Below are 19,478 nucleotides of genomic sequence, written 5' to 3' on the forward strand. Positions count from 1 at the left end.
TTTGTAAGCTGTGTGACTCTTTTTGACATCCAGCAGTCACACCAGCTATGTCATCTGCCCCAAGAATAAAAATGTTTAGAAATCGGGAAGATCTGTGGTGGATGTGGTGGCATCTTGTAACCTTTCCTGAATAAAGGTCCCAGTGTCTGCACAGTTTTTAACTTTTTTCATGGAAAGATCTGAAACAAATGCATCCATTGTGCGCTCCTCGGTTTGTCACTTTTTTTTTTTTTTTTTAATAACCTTTGTCCCTATCATGGGGACGCCCACGCTCTCTGTGTTTTAACAAAGCCACCCGGTCCCCCAGGGATGTGGGGTAAGACCCAGATGGGTTCTTCCACTTGGGCAGGTTCTGAATGAGCTGGTGAGCAGGCGTGAGAGAAAGTAGGCAGTGCCAGCTGAAAGAAGCCATTGTGCAGGAGGGTATGGTAATGTTGCCTCAGTCTGGGAGAACAAGGAGCAGGTCCTGACGGCATCAAGCAAGTTTGTGACGGAGCCCACAATGTGCTACACCTCGATTCTGATCCGAACCCTTCTGCTTGTCAGCAGAACAAAGGTATGGTGGAGATAGAACAGCCCTTTGACAGTAGGTCTTATATGATGTGGGCTTCTTTTTTTTTTTCTTCCCCTCCCTACCCCCTTTTCCTACCAGTCCTCTCCTCTACCCTACAGCTGCTGAATGATTCTGCCAACAGCTGGTTGTTTGATGCCAGGCCACCGGAGAGCTGCATCCGCTGTGCTGTGGTGGGAAACGGAGGCATCTTGAACGGATCCCGACAAGGGAAAGAGATAGATGATCACAACTTCGTTTTCAGGTCGGAACAAATGCGCCTGGTTGACCCTAGAATGTATTTGACATTTGCTGGGATGGGGGGGTTACAGAGGCGAGCATGAGGACATGGTGAAAAGTGCACATGACCAGATAAGAACTGATTTAAGATCAACATCCTAAATAAAGTCAGCTGCATTGTCCAGCATTTTTTCTGCTTTTTAATTTCCATGGCTGCTGTCTTTTTATTAGATAAAAGCTCTCTGGACATTTACAAACATCTTTTATAACTAGGACAATGATTTTAAGTTCTTAAAAATTTTCCAGCTAATTGTGGCTCTTTGAATGTATTAAAAATTGGTGCTTCTTTAGCATTCAGGCAGGTCAGTCCCAACGAGTGGGTTATGCACCTCTGCTAGCAGATGGAGACAGAGCAAAAGTTGGCCATATAATCCCACCCCAACATCAGCCCACCAGTATTCTCTGTCTCCAGGCATGCATTTCCCTCGGAGGATTGCCCGTGAGTATAAAAAAAAAAAGAAGAAAAGAAGAAAGAAGTTGGAAAGGTGATATTGGAAAGACGAGATGTCTATGTAGCACCGCTTGCCTCCTGAGGTGATACTGTGCAGTAGAGTGCCTTCAGTCCGGTAGCCTTGACTGGTGTGGACCTAAACTCCAATTGGTGGTTGCAGGCCAAAAAAGGCTCGGCAGTGAAGTCTTTAGACCTCTCCCCCCGTAGCCGGGACCTGTCCCTGCTTTCAGCCAGGGAGGGCTGAGCTCAAGTAAAAGTTTTTTTACTTTAAAAAAAAAAAAAAAAGACAGCAAAAGGAAGACAGCTGCCAGAGGAGAGGGGTCTGTTTCCTCAGCATTTGGCTGTCCCGCTCATGTCTCTGGGGAGTTCTGTGTGATGAGGAGAGAGTGTGCAGGCACGGTGAGTTGAGCAGCCCTTTGGCTAGGCCCTGTTCCCAGGCTTCTCTCATTTTGGCGCAGGGTAGTTTCATGTACCTTTTGTTGCAGGCCATTGGCATGTGCTTGTGCATCTGTGTGTGCATCCTTTCTCGTCTGTGCGTCCAGTTTAGGCGTTGGTACTGGGTTTCCAGTTGGAAGAGCAGCATAGGTGCATGCACTTGGACATACATTTTTTGTGTGTCCGTTTTAGGCATGCTTATATGCGTATGTAAGCTAGGCATGAGCCTTCATCAGTCTGCACACTTACAGCATGCCAACCACGGCAAAGAAACCTAAGCGCCTATCTATCTGTGCTGCATGCCACATCAGGGCCATTCAGCCGAAGTTTCCTTTAAGCCTGTGTCAGCACTGCCTGGATGATTGAGGAGTTCTCACAGGACAAGCAGGATGGTTGTCCTCACAAATGGGTGACATCGAGGATGGAGCCCACCACGGAAAACTTCTGTCAAAGTTTAAACAGAACTTTGACTGGCCCCTACTGGGCATGCCCAGCAAGGCACTGACCCTGCAGCCAGCAGGGGTCTCCCTTCAGTCTTCTTTTTTCCGCGCAGCAGTTGCCACGCGGTGAAAGGAGCTCTCTAACCACGTTCCTGACAGGAATTTGGAAGTTAATTTCCTAAGAAAATTTGCCCCTCAGGGGTCTCCCTTCGACAAATTTTTAGTCATCTTACGGAACCCGGTAAGTTTTTTGCCTTTTTCCATCGACTACCGTCGATTTTGGCCCTTGAGGCCTGTTGGCACTTACCGATCCCCAGCCTAAATTTTGGCTTCAGGCCATGGCAACGGGGTTCCGCCGTTGTCCGGATTGTACCCGGACTATGTCCATCACAGACCCCCACAGGGTTTGTGTAATGTGTTTGGGTAGTGGGCATGATGTCCTGACTTGCACCAAGTGTGCCTTAATGACACCCAAGGGTCGCAAGGCCAGGATGGAGAAGATGGGGCTCCTCTTCCATGCACCCACCCCAACGCCATCGATAGCATCGACGTCATCGGAACCGGCACCGTCGAAGTTGTACCATCATCGTCAACCCTCCGGTGACCGTCCGCCATCGATCGCTTCTCGGCCGTCGACTCCCGTCCCTTCCCCGGATGGGCGAGGGGATCGGAAGGAAAAGCACCGCCATCGACGGCACAAGTCTCGGCCTGTCGAGGATCCACAGCCATCGACCTCTGCTCAAGCCGAGCCACCGACAAAGAAGCCGCGAACAGACCGGACACCCTCCACGTCTCGTTCGCCGGCATCGAGGAAACCCTCACCCTCCCGGGGTGCGGGGGCCGTGATCCCACCGGTTACGGTGGTCCCTCCGGCCCTGCCTCAGCCTCCCTCTCCCGTCGAGCCGGGTATGGTTACCCCTGGTCTCCGGGCAGAACTGGACCGGCTGGTCCAGGAGGCCATCGAGAAAGCGATGAAGAAATTGCACCGTCTCCGGCACCGGTTCCAGTGCCGCCCCCGGCACCGACACCGGCACCGGCTTCGCCACCGAGGAGGGAACCGACCACCGAGCCGTTGATACAAGCGCTAGCACCGCTACTGAGCCGCATGGAGGCGCTTATGACGGCCCTTCCATCGGTGATTCCAGTACCATCGACAACACCACCGTCTCCGACTGGATTTTCATCGGCAGGAGAAACACCGTTCCGGATTCCTCCTTCCGGGGTGGTTCCATCGGTGCCTTCTGGTATATCTCCACCGATATATCCTTCGGTTCCATCCATTCCACGCCAGGCACCGATTCCATCGGCAGCACTGAAGCCATCGATGCCATTTCTGGTTCCACCTACGGCACCGATTCCACCTCGGTTTCCATCGATGCCTTCAGAGCCTCAGCCAGGTCCATCAGGGCTACAAGCCCCACTTGATCCCTACGATACCTGGGGTGATGATGATGATACATCTTCTGACACAGATTTGCCTTCGCCACCATCTCCTACAGAGAGTAGAAAAAGATCTCCTCCTGAGGATCTATCTTTCATTAATTTTGTGAAAGAGATGTCAGAAGTTGTACCTTTTCAACTACAATCTGAAGCTGATGACAGACACCAGATGATGGAACTCCTTCAATTTCTGGATGCTCCAAAAATCATCGCTTCCATCCCTATACACCAGGTGTTTTTGGATCTGCTCAAGAAAAACTGGGAATCTCCTTCATCAGTGTCACCAGTTAACAAAAAAGCTGACTCCACCTACCTTGTCCAGTCAGCACCAGGTTTCCAAAAACCTCAACTGGATCATCGCTCTGTTGTGGTTGAGTCCGCGCAGAAGAAGGCCAAGCATCTTAAGCCACACTCTTCTACCCCACCTACCAGGGACAACAAGTTCCTAGATAGTGTTGGACGGAAAGTCTATCATGGAGCTATGTTGATTTCACGCATAGCTTCATATCAACTTTACATGACTCAGTACAACAGAGCCATCCTTAAGCAGATGCAAGACTATGCTGACACGTTGCCAGACCAATACCAACCGCAGCTTCAAGCCCTTCTTCACAAGGGATTTGAGGCAGGGAAGCACGAGATTAGGACTGCCTACGACATATTCGATGCTTCCACAAAAGTTTCAGCCACGGCCATCTCAGCCAGAAGTTGGGCTTGGTTAAAATCATCCAACCTTCGCCCAGAGGTTCAGGATCGTCTTGCTGATTTACCCTGCTTAGGCGATAATTTGTTTGGAGAGCAAATTCAGCAGATTGTGGCGGAGTTAAAAGACCACCATGAGACGTTGAAACAACTCTCATCTGTCCCACCTGAGCTGACCTCCAAGCAACCGCAAAAGAAAGACTCTAAGAAGTCATTCTTTCGACCACGCCGTTATTACCCTCCATCGGCCAGGCCTCGTCCAGCTCGATCCTCTACTAGGCCTCAGCCGCGTCAGCCTAGGAAACAAAGGCCTACTGTAGCCCCTCCTCCTGGGCCTGCGGCTGGCCTTTGACTCCCCTGTAGGGAACACATGCCAAACCCCTCTTCCGGACATCCCTGTAGGAGGTCGACTGTACCATTTTCTACAACCTTGGTTGCAGATCACCTCAGATCAGTGGGTGCTAACAATTATCACACAGGGTTACCACCTCAACTTCATAACTCTTCCGGCAGACTCCCCGCCTCTTCAAGCGTGGAGTCTATCCACCCATTTGGCTCAATTACAACAGGAAGTATCCCTTCTTCTGCAATCAAATGCTATAGAACCCGTTCCTCCCTCTCAACGAGGCAAGGGATTCTATTCCAGATACTTCCTAATACCAAAGAAATCAGGGGGACTACGTCCCATTTTGGACCTTCGAGCCCTCAACAAATACCTTCAAAAAGAGAAGTTCAAAATGGTAACCCTAGGCGCGCTGCTCCCTCTGCTACAAAGAGGGGATTGGCTGTGCTCTCTCGACCTCAAGGACGCTTATACCCACATTGCGATCACACAATCCCATCACAAATATCTGCGGTTTCTAGTAGGCCACGACCATTATCAATACCGTGTCCTCCCTTTCGGTCTAGCTTCTGCCCCACGAGTCTTTACCAAATGTCTCGTAGTGGTAGCAGCATTCCTAAGGAAGGAAGGTGTCCACGTCTACCCATACCTGGACGATTGGCTAATCAGGGCCTCCACCCAACAGATAGCTCAATCCTCCCTAAAATTGACAATTCAAACACTCCTTTCCTTAGGGTTTCTCGTCAATTACGAGAAATCTTGCTTAGTCCCGTCTCAAACCTTATCCTTCATTGGGGCAGACTTGGACACCTTACAGGCAAAGGCTTACCTTCCTCTTCAGAGGGTCCACACCCTAATGTCCCTGGCTCGCCAGCTCCAGTCTCAGAACACTGCCACGGCTCGCCAGTTCCTCATTCTCCTAGGGCACATGGCATCCTCGGTTCAAGTCACTCCCATGACCCGACTAGCCATGAGAGTAACACAATGGACTCTACGACACCAATGGATTCAAGCTTTTCAGCCTCTATCCTCCATAGTCACAGTCACACAAGCGCTGCGCCTATCCTTAACCTGGTGGACGACTCAGATCAACCTCCTTCAGGGCTTACCCTTTCTTCCACCGGATCCGCAAGTAATCCTAACCACCGACGCTTCTCACATCGGTTGGGGAGCCCATGTGGACGACTTTCAAACCCAAGGGTTATGGTCCAAAGAGGAAGCCGAACACCAGATCAATTTCCTGGAACTTCGAGCAATCCGCTATGCGCTCCGCACTTTCAAAGATCATCTCTTTCATCAGATAATCTTAATCCAGACGGACAACCAAGTGGCCATGTGGTACATAAACAAGCAGGGAGGCACAGGCTCCTTCCTTCTGTGTCAGGAAGCTGCGCAGATCTGGGCGGAAGCCCTCTCCCACTCCATGTACCTCAGGGCCACTTACCTGCCGGGAGTAGACAATGTATTGGCAGACCAGCTGAGCCGTGTCTTCCACCCACACGAGTGGTCACTCGATCCTCTGGTAGCGACTTCTCTGTTTCACAAGTGGGGTTCTCCCCGCATAGACCTCTTTGCGTCCCCTCAGAACCACAAAGTGGACGATTACTGCTCTCTCATTCGGAGCCAGCACTCTCGGCCGAGGGATGCATTCTCCCTCAAGTGGACAACCGGTCTGCTCTATGCATTCCCTCCACTCCCTCTTGTGTCAAAGACTCTCGTGAAGCTACGCCAGGACGGAGGAACCATGATCCTGATAGCACCTTACTGGCCACGCCAAGTATGGTTTCCAATACTCCAGGATCTCTCCATCCGCAGGCACATTCCTCTGGGAAAGGACCCGCATCTGCTCACTCAAAACGACGGATGCCTCCTCCATCCCAACCTCCAAGTCTTGTCCCTGACGGCATGGATGTTGAAAGGTTAGTCCTTCAGCCTTTCAACCTTTCAGATTCCGTTTCTCGGGTCCTGATAGCTTCACGAAAGCCTTCCACAAGAAAGTCTTACTCATACAAATGGAAAAGGTACACATCATGGTGCACTTCTCAGTCCCTTGATCCCCTTTCCTGTCCAATCCCCAAATTTTTGGACTATTTATGGCATCTCTCTGAATCAGGTCTTAAAACCTCTTCTATCAGAATGCATGTCAGTGCGGTAGCCGCCTTCCATAAGGGTATTGGGGGTAATCCTATTTCAGTACAACCCCTAGTAACACGCTTTCTTAAGGGCTTGCTCCATCTAAAGCCGCCCTTGCGTCCTCCGGCCCCATCCTGGGACCTTAACCTGGTTCTTGGTCGTCTTATGAAACCTCCTTTCGAACCTCTGCACTCCTGTGACTTTAAATATCTCACATGGAAAGTGTTATTCCTTTTGGCTATTACTTCAGCTCGCAGGGTTAGTGAATTACAGGCCCTAGTTACCTATCCGCCTTACACTAAGCTCCTGCAGGACCGGGCGGTACTCCGCACTCACCCTAAATTTTTACCTAAGGTAGTTTCTGAGTTTCATATCAATCAATCCATCATACTACCTATCTTTTTTCCCAGGCCCCACTCCAACTCTGGAGAGCAGACCCTGCATACCCTAGACTGTAAACGAGCTCTAGCTTTTTACCTAGACCGTACAGTTTCCCATAGGAAGAGCACTCAATTATTCGTCTCTTTCCATCCTAATAAGTTGGGACAACCTGTGGGTAAGCAGGCTCTTTCTTCCTGGTTGGCGGACTGCATTTCTTTTTGCTATGAGCAAGCTGGCATTCCTTTTCAAGACCGTGTTAAAGCACACTCTGTGAGGGCCATGGCGACGTCAGTGGCACACCTTCGATCGGTGCCGCTTCCTGACATCTGCAAAGCTGCAACCTGGAGTTCTCTCCATACCTTTGCAGCCCATTATTGTTTGGACAAGGCTGGAAGACAGGACTCCATCTTCGGCCAGTCTGTCTTGCGTAACCTTTTTCCAACCTGATGTACCAACACCCTTCCACCTACCCGGTTGGGTGCGGATGCCCTTTCCCAAATTTCTCCTCACTTATTGTGCCTGCTGCACACCGTTGGGTACATTTGGTGCAAGTCGGGACATCCTCAGCTCGGTACTCACCCATTTGTGAGGACAACCATCCTGCTTGTCCTGTGAGAAAGCAAATGTTGCTTACCTGATGTAACAGGTGTTCTCACAGGACAGCAGGATGTTAGTCCTCACGAAACCCGCCCGCCTCCCCGCGGTGTTGGGTTCGTTTTATTCTTACTTTCTAGGCACTGCCTGTAGCTTTGAAAATCAGACTGAAGGGAGACCCCTGCTGGCTGCAGGGTCAGTGCCTTGCTGGGCATGCCCAGTAGGGGCCAGTCAAAGTTCTGTTTAAACTTTGACAGAAGTTTTCCGTGGTGGGCTCCATCCTCGATGTCACCCATTTGTGAGGACTAACATCCTGCTGTCCTGTGAGAACACCTGTTACATCAGGTAAGCAACATTTGCTATTTGCCTCCTTCTGATTATGCTGACGATGGTTCATCTTCTCAGACTGAGGGGAGTTAGGACTGAGGGAGAAACGGCAGGGGAGTGCCCTCCCTTGATTGATCTACAGGTCGAGTCCTCAGAGGACCCTGGCTCACAGGATGTCAGGTTCAGGCCCTATGGGGCATGAAATGGACCCGTCCTCCTTTTCCTGGATAGAATTCTTCCAGGAACTGCAGACATTTCTGCAGAACTGGTCTTCTGAAGTGGCAATACCTACTAAGGTAGCTCTGTGCACACAGAGTGCACCTCCGCCCATCTCCACAATCAAGTGTCATGGCTCAGTGCGGTCTGACAGAACTCAAATTCAGGTGGATCAGAATAATACCAATGATGATGGGGGTGGCTCTCCTTGTGAGGAAAGGGACATTCTCCCAGATTTGGAGCCATATAGAAGTTTTCTCCATTTATTTCAGAGAGATGATTTGCTGGGTTTGATATCTCAGACCCTGAAGACTCTAGGAGTTGCTTGGCCTGACTCCTTGAGGACACAGAAGAAGGATCCTATTTTAGTCACCCTGCGCAAGTCTTGTTTTTTCCCCTCTTGGATGCAATCCAGGAGTTGGATGATCTGGAATGGAGTGCGCCAGAGGTGTCTTTTAAAGGGAGACACATCTTGGCAGGTTTATACCCTTTGGAACCACAGGCCAGAGAGCAATTGCATTTCCCTAGAGTGGATACTTTAGTGTGTTCTGTCACGAAACATACCACCATCCCGGTAGAGGGAGGTGTGGCACTGAATGATGCTCAGTATAGGAGGATTGAGGCTATCCTGAAGCAAGCCTTTGAGGCAGTGATAATGAACTTGCAAACTGCATCTTGTTGCACCTTGGTAGCGTGGGCTACCTTGCGTCTTTGTTAAGAATCTGGTGGTGCTGGGTCCAGTCTTGGAACTATGATAGAACTGGGGGCCACCTTCTTGGCTGACGCAGGTTGTGACTTGGTATGCACAGCTGCCAGAGGAACTGCTTCCATTATTGTGGCCAGGCGGCAGTTGTGGCTGTGCAACTGGTCCGCAGATGATCTTTCAAAGTCCAACCTTACTAAGCTGCCCTTCAAAGGCTTGCTTTTGACAGTGAATTGGAAAAAACGGCAAGTAAATGGGAGAGACTCAGGACCCTCTTTAGCCAGAGGACAAGAAATATGTTGCCCGGTTTTTCAGGTGACTGCCCGATCTCGAGACTACTGGCATTTTCAGCTTATAGGGGTGGTTCCTCCCAGAGATCCCGGCCCCTCCACAAATCTTAGTCTTTTCTCCCCTGAGGTCCTCAAAAGGATGCAGGCTCCAGAGGTGGTTCAGGAGCTAGATGGTTGCCTATCCCAGTTTTATCACAGGTGAGTCCAAATTACTTTGGATCAATGGGTTCTCAAAGTGATTCATAATGGGTATGTTCTAGAATTTCTTTGCATTCCTCCGGATGCCTTCATGGTTTCTCCATGCAACTTTCCTCAGAAGAGGGTAGAAGTGGAAGAACATTATAGCAGCTGTTGAATCTGAAAGCGGTGATTCCCATTCCCAAATCACAGCAAAATACAGGCTGATATTCCATTCATTTTATCATGCCCAAGAAGGAAGGGTCATTTCAGCTCATACTGGATCTCAAGGGCATCAGCCATCATCTACAAGTCATGCATTTCAGGATGGAAATGGTGCACTCTGTCATAATGGCTGTCCAAGCAGTGGAGTACCTCATGTCTCTGGATCTGTCGGAGGCATATCTGCATATTCCCATCCAGCAGGAACTTCAGCGTTTCTTCCTGTTTGCTATCCTGCATCATCATTATCAGTTTCAGGCCTTGCCTTTCGGACTAGCCATGGCACCCACAACTTTTTCCCAAGGTCTTGGTGGTGGTAGTTGCAGCCCTTCGCAAGGAGGGCATTCTAGTTCACCCCTATCTGGATGACTGGTTGATTCAAGCTAGGACATTGGACGAGAGTCTTCGCGCTTCCTGCAGGGTGTTTCCTTGCTATAGGAACTAGGCTGGGTGGTGGATCTAGCCAAGAACAATTTGTAGCCATCTCAGACCCTGGAGTATCTTGTGGTTTGATTTGATACAAGGCAGGGCAAAATGTTTCTACTGGCGTTTCAATCCACACGTTAATGCTGAGAGTCCGATTCCTGCAGAACTCTTTGTCCGACCGTGTGGTCTTGTCTGCAGGTCCTCGAGTTGATGGCTGCTGCAATTGAAGTGGTTCCCTGGGCAAGGGCACATATGCACCTTCTTCAGCATGCCTTGCTCTCCCAATAGAGTCCACAGTCGCAGAACTATGCAGTGAGGCTGCTCCTTCTGTTAGAGGTGAGATCCCAGTTGGATTGGTGGTTACAAGTGTACCATCTCAGGTAATTTCCCTGACAACGTTCGATTGGTTAGTACTCACGAGAGATGCGAGCCTCTGGAGCTGAAGGGCTCACTTTCAGGAGTTGGTGGTGCAAGAGCACTGGAATTCAGCAGAGCGGCAGTGGAACATCAAAAGACTGGAGAATGAGCGGTTTGGTTGGCATGCTGCTGTTTGCCGAGCAGCTAGAGGCTCAGGCAGTCCTGATAAAATCCGACAATGCAACAACGGTGGATTACATCAATCATCAGGGTAGAACCAAGAGTAAAAAGGCGTCGGAGGAGATAGATGCGCTCATGGTGTGGCTGGACCAGCATCTCCTAAACATATCTGCCTCTCACATTGCCGGAAAGGACATTATCAGAGCTGATTTCCTCAGCAGGAGAAACCTGGACCCAGGAGAATGGAAGCTGACAGACAAGGTCTTTCTGCTCCTGGTGAACTGCTGGGACCTACCAGATCTAGATCTGTTGGTGATCTTCAACAACACAAAGGTTTCATGCTTCTTCAGTCACAGGCAAAAGCAATGGCCATCAATGCTCTTGTTCAGGAGCCATGCGGCGCCCTTCTCTATGTATTTCCGCCCTTGCCTCTGATAGGCAGGCTGGTCCAGAAGATTGCAAGTCAAACCAACACCATCCTTTTAGTGGCTCTGGATTGGGTTCGAAGGCTATGGTACGCCGATTTCCAGATACTTCTGGTGGGCAGTCCCCTCAGGTTACCGTTTCGGACGGATCTATTACATCAGGGGCCCATTCTGCATGAGGATCCAGGTTGATTCTGTCTTATGGTTTGGCCATTGAAAGGGCTCGGTTATTGAAGCAGAGTTTTTTGCCTGTGGTAATTTCCACTCTTCTTCGGGCCCAGAAATTTTCTACTACTTTAGCCTATGTTAAGAATTTGGAGGATCTTTGAGGCCTGGAGTTCTGAGCGAGGTACTCGACCACTCAAGGTGGATATTCCTTTGATTTTGGAATTTTTACAAGACTGTTTGCTTAAGGGTTTGGCACTTAACACCTTGAAGGTTCAATCTGCAGCCCTGGTGCACACCCCAGTAAGGCTCTCATTCATTCATTCAATCACACACACATACCACCGTGAGATCAGCATAGAAAATGTGCCAGCTGCACATGTTTTGGACAGCGAACGCTGGCACCGAGAAGGAGTAGGAGAACGGGCTCCTTCTTTCTTCAGCCACCGGTGAGATGGGCGTCCACTGGCGGCCTCATAGGCTGATTCCTCTTCTGGGCTGCCAGTGAGATGGGGGTCCATCGGCGGCCTCACGGATCTGTGCCTGCTCCCGACACTATCCCACCTGGTGTGCTGCCCTGTGCAATTGTACGGTTTGCACACTTGGTGGTGCTAGGCCGTGACATCAACTTTTGCTCCGTCTTCATCTGCTGGCAGAGGTGCATAACCCACTCGTTGGGATTGACTTGCCCTTACTAAAGGGAAGGAACTTATCAAGTAAGCATACTTTCTCCTTTCACAGCAAGAGCACTATTTCTGGATGTCTTTATTTCCAGTTAATTCAAATACAGTAAAAACTCCATTATCTGGCAGTTTACCATTCAGAATATTTCTATTAACTGGCATCTCAACCAGGCAGCCCATTTGGTGGGGGAGAATGACAGGAAGGGGAGGGGTTAGATTAGGGAGCAGAGTGGCTCTTTTTTTTCTGCTCTGTCAACTGCAGCCTGATCCCCTTCCCTCATGTGTCTGCCCCCTGCTGCCTGGAGGAGAGAGGCTGGAGCAGGAAGCAGAGGACTCAGATAACTAGAATATCTTATTAATTGCCGCCTTCTATTTACAACAGTGTACCATAATGTAACCAGCTTGTAATGTTGTATCAAGACCTTTCAAAGATTTCTGTCTTTTAAATCTCCCTTGCCAGTCCAAGGCCTGCATTCACATTCCATCCCCCACCCCCAACATTCTCAATCCCCTCCAAATAAAACCCTACAGTCCAACACAACTTACAGCACTAACAATTAAAAAAAAAAAACCCACAGCCCAGCATCAAACTCAGTTCTTCTGCTCTCAGCCCTGCAGCAGCAGCAATTCACTGTGCAGCCATCTGAAATAAAGCAGGAGCAACTGCCAAGGAGCAATAAATGCAAAAAGGACCAGTTGAGACTTGATGAACGGAAGGAGGGTTAGTTTCAGCGCTTATCGGTTGAAACTGAAACTGTCACATTTTTCACCCAGTAGGGAGAGGTTATTGGGGCTTTTTGGTTACAACCAAAAATCAGAAGCCCTCCTTATAGCATAGATCAGACCCAACCCTCTTTGTTTGTTAGTTATGATTTATGATTCATCCGAAGTGGTGTATAGCAAGTTGGAAATAGGCAAAGCCGATTAGATTAAGATAATAATTTAACAATCATATGATACTCGCTATGCCAACCCAGTACAAGTGAACACATGAGCTTTTACAGGACCACAGCTTAAGGTGGTCAAAATGCTCCTGCAAGGGTTCAAAAGCTAAACCAGGTTGGGGCTGACTAATATATAGTTAGGAAATTTACAAGGTAGACTGGATGCTAAAAGCAGAAATATCTTAGTGTGCTGAATCGGTTCCCCCAGTATCAGACATGTGGTAGAAAGCACTATTCAACACACTATGCTTTCCTTCAAATGACTTTGAACCAAGGCCCTGCCAACTCCTTAAAGGGTAGAAATCCCATGATACATTTTTGGAGGAGCAGATCAGTTATTCTGCACTATACCTAAATTCCTATCATATTTGCATGTCCTTGCCTGGGGGTAACAGTCTATGGTCAGCTCAGTATCCTCTTTTTCCTCAGCGTTTGGGCATAGCAAAAGCTGACATCGTGGCCATATATAGTCCCACCCCGACATCAGTCTGCCGGTATTCTCTGTCTCCAGCAGATGGTGGACATGCGTTTCCCTTTGGGGGATTGATTGTGAGTAAAAAAAAAAAAAGAAGGAATAGAAAGGAGATAGTGGAAAGGCAAGACTTCTATATAGCACCGCTTGCTTCCTGTGGTGATACTGTGCGGTCCCTATCTCAGTAGAGTGCCCTCAGTCCGGTAGCCTTGAATGGCATAGAGCTGAAATTTCAATTAGAAGTTGCAGGCCGGGACCCGTTCCTGCTCTCAGCCAGGAAGGACTGAGCTCAGGTAAAAGTTTTTTACTTTACAAAAAAAAAACAGCGAGAGGAGGAAAGAAAGCAGGAGAAAGAGGCTGTCCCGCTCACGTCTCTGGGGAGTTCGGTGAGGTGAGGAGGTAGTGCAGGCATGGCAGGTTGAGCAGCTGTTGTTTGACTAGGCCTCCGCTCCCAGGCTTCTCTTCTTTTAGTGCGTGGTAGGCTGTAAGATGATTTTGTATGCTTTTCACTGCAGGCCAGTTGTGCGCCAAACTTCAAAATTTTGGGGGGGTTTTGTGTGAAAGTACTGTGCGCCCAGTTTGGATGCCTAGTTGGATGTGTGACTTAGACGCATATACTTGCATGCACATTTTTTGTGCATCCATTTTGGACACGGGTTTTATTCGCACATAATCTAGGCATGAGCTTTTACCATTCTGCAAGCTTACAACCATGGCACTTGTGGCAAAGAAGCTTAAGCCCTTATCCATTTGTGTTGCATGCCACATCAGAGCCATTCAGCCGGAGCTGACATTAAACCTCGTCAGTGCTGCCTGGATGCTCGGGGAGATTTTCCTCCTTCTGATTTTGCCGAATATGGGCCATCTCCTTGGTCTGCAGGGAGTGGGACCAAGAGCAGCATGACAGGGGTATCCCTTCCCTCGGTTGATCCACAGACTGAGTCGTCATGAGACACTCGCTTTCAGGATGCTTTGGGCCTACGGGGCCTAGAATGGACCCATCCTTCTTTTCCTGGTTAGAATTCTTCCAAGGATTGCAGACATTTCTACAGGAGTGGTCTTTTGAGTCTGCACTGCCTGCTAATGTAGGTCCGTGTGCTCAGAGTGCTCCTCCGCCTGTCTCCACAGTCTGTGGCGCAGCGCAGTCTGACAAGGCTCGAATGCAGGTGGATCAAGATGATACCAATGATGATGGTGGTGGCTCTCCCGGTAAGGAAGGGGAGATTCCCCTGGATTTAGAGCCTTATAGAACACTTCTCCATTTCTTTCATAGAGATGAGTTGCCGAGCTTGAGCTCTCAGACCTTGAAGACCCTTGGAGTGGTTGGGGATGCAGAAGAAGGATCCCATTTTAATCATTCTACGTAAGGCTTCTTTTTCTTACCTCTCCGGGAGGCAATGCAGGAATTGATTGATCTGGAATGGAGTGCGCCAGAGGCGACCTTTAAAGAAGAATGTATCTTGGCAGGTTTATATCCCTTGGATTCGCAGGCCAGAGAGCAGTTGCATTTCCTTAAGGTGGATGCCTTGATGTGTAACGAAACATATTACCATCCCGGTAGAGGGAGGTGCGGCATTGTTCAGGATAGAAGAATTGAGGCTATTCTAAAGCAATCCTTTGAGGCAGTGATGATGAATTTACAAATTGCTTCTTACTGTGCTTTGGTAGCTTGGGCTACCTTGTGAATGTCAAGATTCTGACCTATGATAGAACCGGGGGCCGCCTTCTTAGCTGATGCTGGTTGTGACTTGGTTCACATAGCGGTCAGAGGAGCTGCTTTGATTGTTACAGCCAGGCAGCAGCTGGGGCTGAAATAGTATTCACCAATCAGTTGCGCAAAGGCCAATCTTACCAAGCTCCCCTTCAAGGGCTCACTTTTATTTGGCAGTGAATTAAAAAAACTGGCAAGTAAATGGGGAGAGACCCAGGTCCCTCATTTGCCAGAGCACAAGAAACCCATTGCCTGGTCTTTTTGGGTAAGTGGCTGCTCTTGAGACTACTGACATTTTCAATCTTATAGGGGAGGTTCTTCGCTGAGGTCCCATCACTTCCTCAGGTCTCAGTCCTTTTGCACCCGAGGACAAAAGGATGTGGGCTCCAGAGGTGGAGTTCCTTGGTCTTCACAATGAGGGTTTGCAGGCTTACTTGGTGGTGCAGAAGATAGGTGGTCGCCTTTCCCATTTTTATAACAGGTGGATCCAGATTACTTCAGATCAATGGGTTCTCAAATTGATTCAGGACAGGTATGCTCTTGAATTTTGTTGCATTCCTCCAGATGCTTTTATAGTCTCTCCTTGCAACTCCCCTCAAAAGAGAGTAGAAGTGGAAGCGACATTACAAAGGTTGTTGAACCTGAACAGGATGATTCCCATTCACAAATTGAGGTGAAATATGGGCCAGTATTCCAAGTATTTTGTCATGCCCAAGAAGGAAGTATCATTTCAGCCCATACTGGATCTCAAGGGCATAAACCAACATTTACGAGTCACGCATTTCAGGATGGAAATGGTACGCTCTGTCATAATGGCAGTACAAGCAGGGGAGTACCACACGTCTCTAGATCTGACGGAGGCATATCTACATATTCCCATCCATCAGGAACATCAGTGGTTGCTCTGGTTTGCTATTCTGGATTGTCATTGCCAGTTTTTGGGCTAGCCTTGGCACCCAGGCCCTTTTCCAAGGTCATGTTGGTGGTAGCAGCAGCCCTCCACAAGGAGGGCATTCTAGTTCACCCCTATCTGGATGACTGGTTGATTCGAGTCAAGATAATGGAAGAGAGTTTTCACACTTCCTGCAGGATGGTTTTCTTACTACAGTAGCTAGGCTAGGTGGCAAATCTGGCCAAGAGTAATTTGCAGCCATCTCAGACCCTGTAATATCTTGGCATTCAGTTCAATACAAGGCAGGGCAGAATATTTCTGCCGGAGACTCTGATCCACACATTGATGATGCAAGTTTGATCCATGTGGAACTCTGTCCATCCGACCATATGGCCTTATCTGCAGATCTTGGGGTTGATGGTTGCCTCATTGTGAGTAGTTCCCTGGGTGAGGGTTCATGTGCACTTTCTTCAGCACACATTGCTCTCTGTCATGAATTGCGCTGCCCGCGGGTTTCCCCTGCGAGCAGGCCACTTACCCTCGCTGCCTTTCTTCACCGACGCAGCAGGACGCTGCCGTCGGCCTGCCCACGCGGCCCAGAGGCCGCCCGTGCTCCATCTTGTCTTCCGAGGCCGGAGCCGCGGCCTTCCTCGGGGCTGGAACCGCCCCCGACGCTGATTTCCTCTTCGTGGCGTTCAGGCCGCAGCCCGGGCTGGAGTGGCGGCCGCAGCCCCGGGCTGGAGTGGTGGCTGGAGCTGCTGCCGACGTTGGATCCTGCGCTCAGGCTCAGCCCTGCCTCTGCTGACGTCTTCCGTACAGACGCTGTGCAGGCCGCTGGCCATGGTCCTGCACAGCCTCTGTTTCCTGCTCCTAGGCGCGCGGCTGCGTCTCTTTGCAATATTTAAAGGGCCAGACACAGGAAGTGTCTGGGCCCCACCTTGCTGACTGTTTCCTGTACCAGCCCTATAAAGGGCTGCTCCGTCAGTTCTTCAGGGCCTTGCATCGTCGTCGAGTCTTTGCTCTGGAGGCTCCGGCCTGCCAGAGTCCATGTAAGGTCTTCCAGTCTTCTAGGAGCTCCTCGTCTCGTCCATTGTGCCATGTCAAGTCTTCGTGCCTGAGGTCCATGTCCAGGTGTCTTCGTGATCTTCCACGTCCTAGTGTTCCTGCCTTCCTAGATGTTCTTCCCTACACCATGCCTCGTCTTCGCTCTCGAGCCTTCTGGTACCGGTAGGCTGGGGGTCCCTCAGATGCAGTACTCCTGAGTGGACTAGCCTGCCAGTGGACAGTTGTCCTGTGCTCCTGAGCCGTCATGTCCCGGATGTGTGTTCCTGTGCTGTCCCGCTCCCGTCGTGGTCCGTGACCAGCCTTGGGGCTGTGTAGGGCGTGTAACGGACAGGGTGGTCCGCAACTCAGTCCCGCGGGTGACCTGAGTAGGGCGCCCTGAGAGACAGTGCCAATGTCCATGCCTCTTGTTGCCTTTGTGGATGTCAAGAGTCTCGTCCCTGGATGCCATTGCATCAGCCATGTGTCTTCGTCCCTGGATGCTGTTGCATCAGCCATGGTTCTTCGTCCCTGGATGCCGTTGCATCAGCCATGTGTCTTCGTCTAAATGCCGTCGCATCACTCCATAGTCATGTCTTCATGTCAAGGCCCGTCTGCCCTCAACCTCAGGCCAGGCCTGAGGTTGAGGGCAGACGGGTCCTCCGACCATTCCGAAAAGGCCCGGAATGGTCGGAGGACCATTCACCTTCCAACATCCTCGGATGTTGGCCATGGGAGCTTGCTGGCCTGGCCGAGGGTAGACCGTCAGCCATGCGGAGCCAGCGTCAACCCTTGGCTCGGCCGTGAAGGTCGGGGTCAGTCTGAGGCCCATGGGCACACTAAACCATCAGAACACAACAGAATGCAAGGCCTTTCGAGGCCGGTCTCAACACTCTCCTGATGGAGTCCGCAATTGCAGAACTATACGGTGAAGCTGCTTCTTCCATTAGATTTGAGGTCTCAGTTGGACTGGTGGTTTTAGGTGGATCATCTCAGGAAGAGTTTCGCTGAAGACACCAGATTGGTTGGTACATATGACAGATGTGAGCCTCTGGGGCTGGGGGGCTCACTGGCAGGAGATAGTGGTACAAGAGTGATGGAATAAAGCAAAGCAGCAGTGGAACATCAACAGACTGGAGGCACGAGCAGTTCGGTTAACGTGTCTGTGGTTCTCCAAGTGGCTAGAGGCATGGTCAATCATCATGGTGGAACCAAGAGTCAACAAGTGGTGGAGATAAATATGCTCATGGTGTGAATGGAGCAGCATCTCCTAAGCATATCTACCTCTTACATTGCCAGAAAGGACAATATCAAAGCCAGTTTCCTTAGCAGAAGAAGTTTGGACCAAGGAGAATGGGAGCTGGCAGATGAGGCCTTTCAGCTCCTGGTGAATCGCTGGAGCCTATTGTATCTAGTAGTGTTGGCAAACCTCAACAACGTGAAGGTTCCAAACTTCTTCAGTTGCAGGTAGGAATCAAAAGCGATGGGCATAGATGCTTTCATTTAGGAGTGGCCATGTGGCACCCTGCTGTATGCATTTCCACCCTGACCTTTGATAGGCAGGCTGGTACAGAAGATTGCAAGCCAAACCAACACCGTCCTTTAGTGGCTTCAGATTGGGCTTGAAGGCCCAGATACTCTGATCTCCAGAGATTTCTGGTTGGCAGTCCCCTCCAGCTACCATCTTGGACAGATCTGTTACATCAGGAGCCTATTCTGCATGAAGATCTGGATCGATTCTGTCTTAGGGCTTAACCATTAAAAGGGCTTTGTTGTTGAAGCCCAGTAATTCACCTGCTGTAATTTCCACTCTTCTTTGAGCCCAGAAATTTTGGGAGGGTCTTTGAAGCCTGGTGTTCTGACCAAGGTACTCAACTGCTCGAGGTGGATGTTCCTTTGATTTTGGATTTTTTACAGGACAGCTTGCTCAAAGGTTTGGCCCTTAACACCTTGAACTTTCAAGTTGCAGCATTGGCTTATTATAAGGGAAGAGTCAATGGAGGGCCTTTGTCTTCCCATTGGGACGTGTCCCATTTCTTTCAGGGAGTTAAACAACTTTGACCCTGTTGCGGTTTCCGGTGCCTTTGTGGGATCTTAACTTGGTCCTCGAGTTCTTGGCAGGTCCAACTTTTCAACCGCTGCATACTCTTTCCTTGTGGCTGCTTACTTTGAATACAGTTTTTCTGGTAGCAATCTGTTTGACATGTCGGGGCTCTGAGCTGCAGAGTTGACTTAGAAAATAGCCACTGCTATTACTAGCAACGGTAACATGGAATAGACTTAGTTTTTGGGTACTTGCCAGGTTATTATAGCCTGGATTGGCCACTGTTGGAAACAGGATGCTGGGCTTGATGGACCTTTGGTCTGACCCAGTATGGCATATTCTTATGTTCTTATGTTCTCTTTCCTGCCATGAGCCTTTTCTCTGTATGACTCCAGGTGTGGTTCAACTTCGGACTGAGCCCTCTTTTTTCCCCA

At 49.7% G+C, this 19,478-nt stretch overlaps 1 protein-coding gene across 1 annotated transcript in view; it reads left to right on the forward strand.

Moving 5' to 3' along the window:
• The window catches only part of ST6GALNAC2 (ST6 N-acetylgalactosaminide alpha-2,6-sialyltransferase 2), a gene marked incomplete at its 5' end in the record, with an annotated part of 144,511 nt that overhangs the window by 99,842 nt on the left and 25,191 nt on the right, over positions 1-19,478 (forward strand). Inside the window, one exon of the mRNA XM_029597497.1 lies at positions 653-815. Coding sequence (XP_029453357.1) covers positions 653-815 — 163 coding nt within the window. The remainder of the gene's footprint in view (positions 1-652; positions 816-19,478) is intronic.

The sequence above is a fragment of the Rhinatrema bivittatum genome, chromosome 4 (assembly GCF_901001135.1).
Source record: "Rhinatrema bivittatum chromosome 4, aRhiBiv1.1, whole genome shotgun sequence".
Classification (NCBI taxonomy): Eukaryota; Metazoa; Chordata; class Amphibia; order Gymnophiona; family Rhinatrematidae; genus Rhinatrema; species Rhinatrema bivittatum.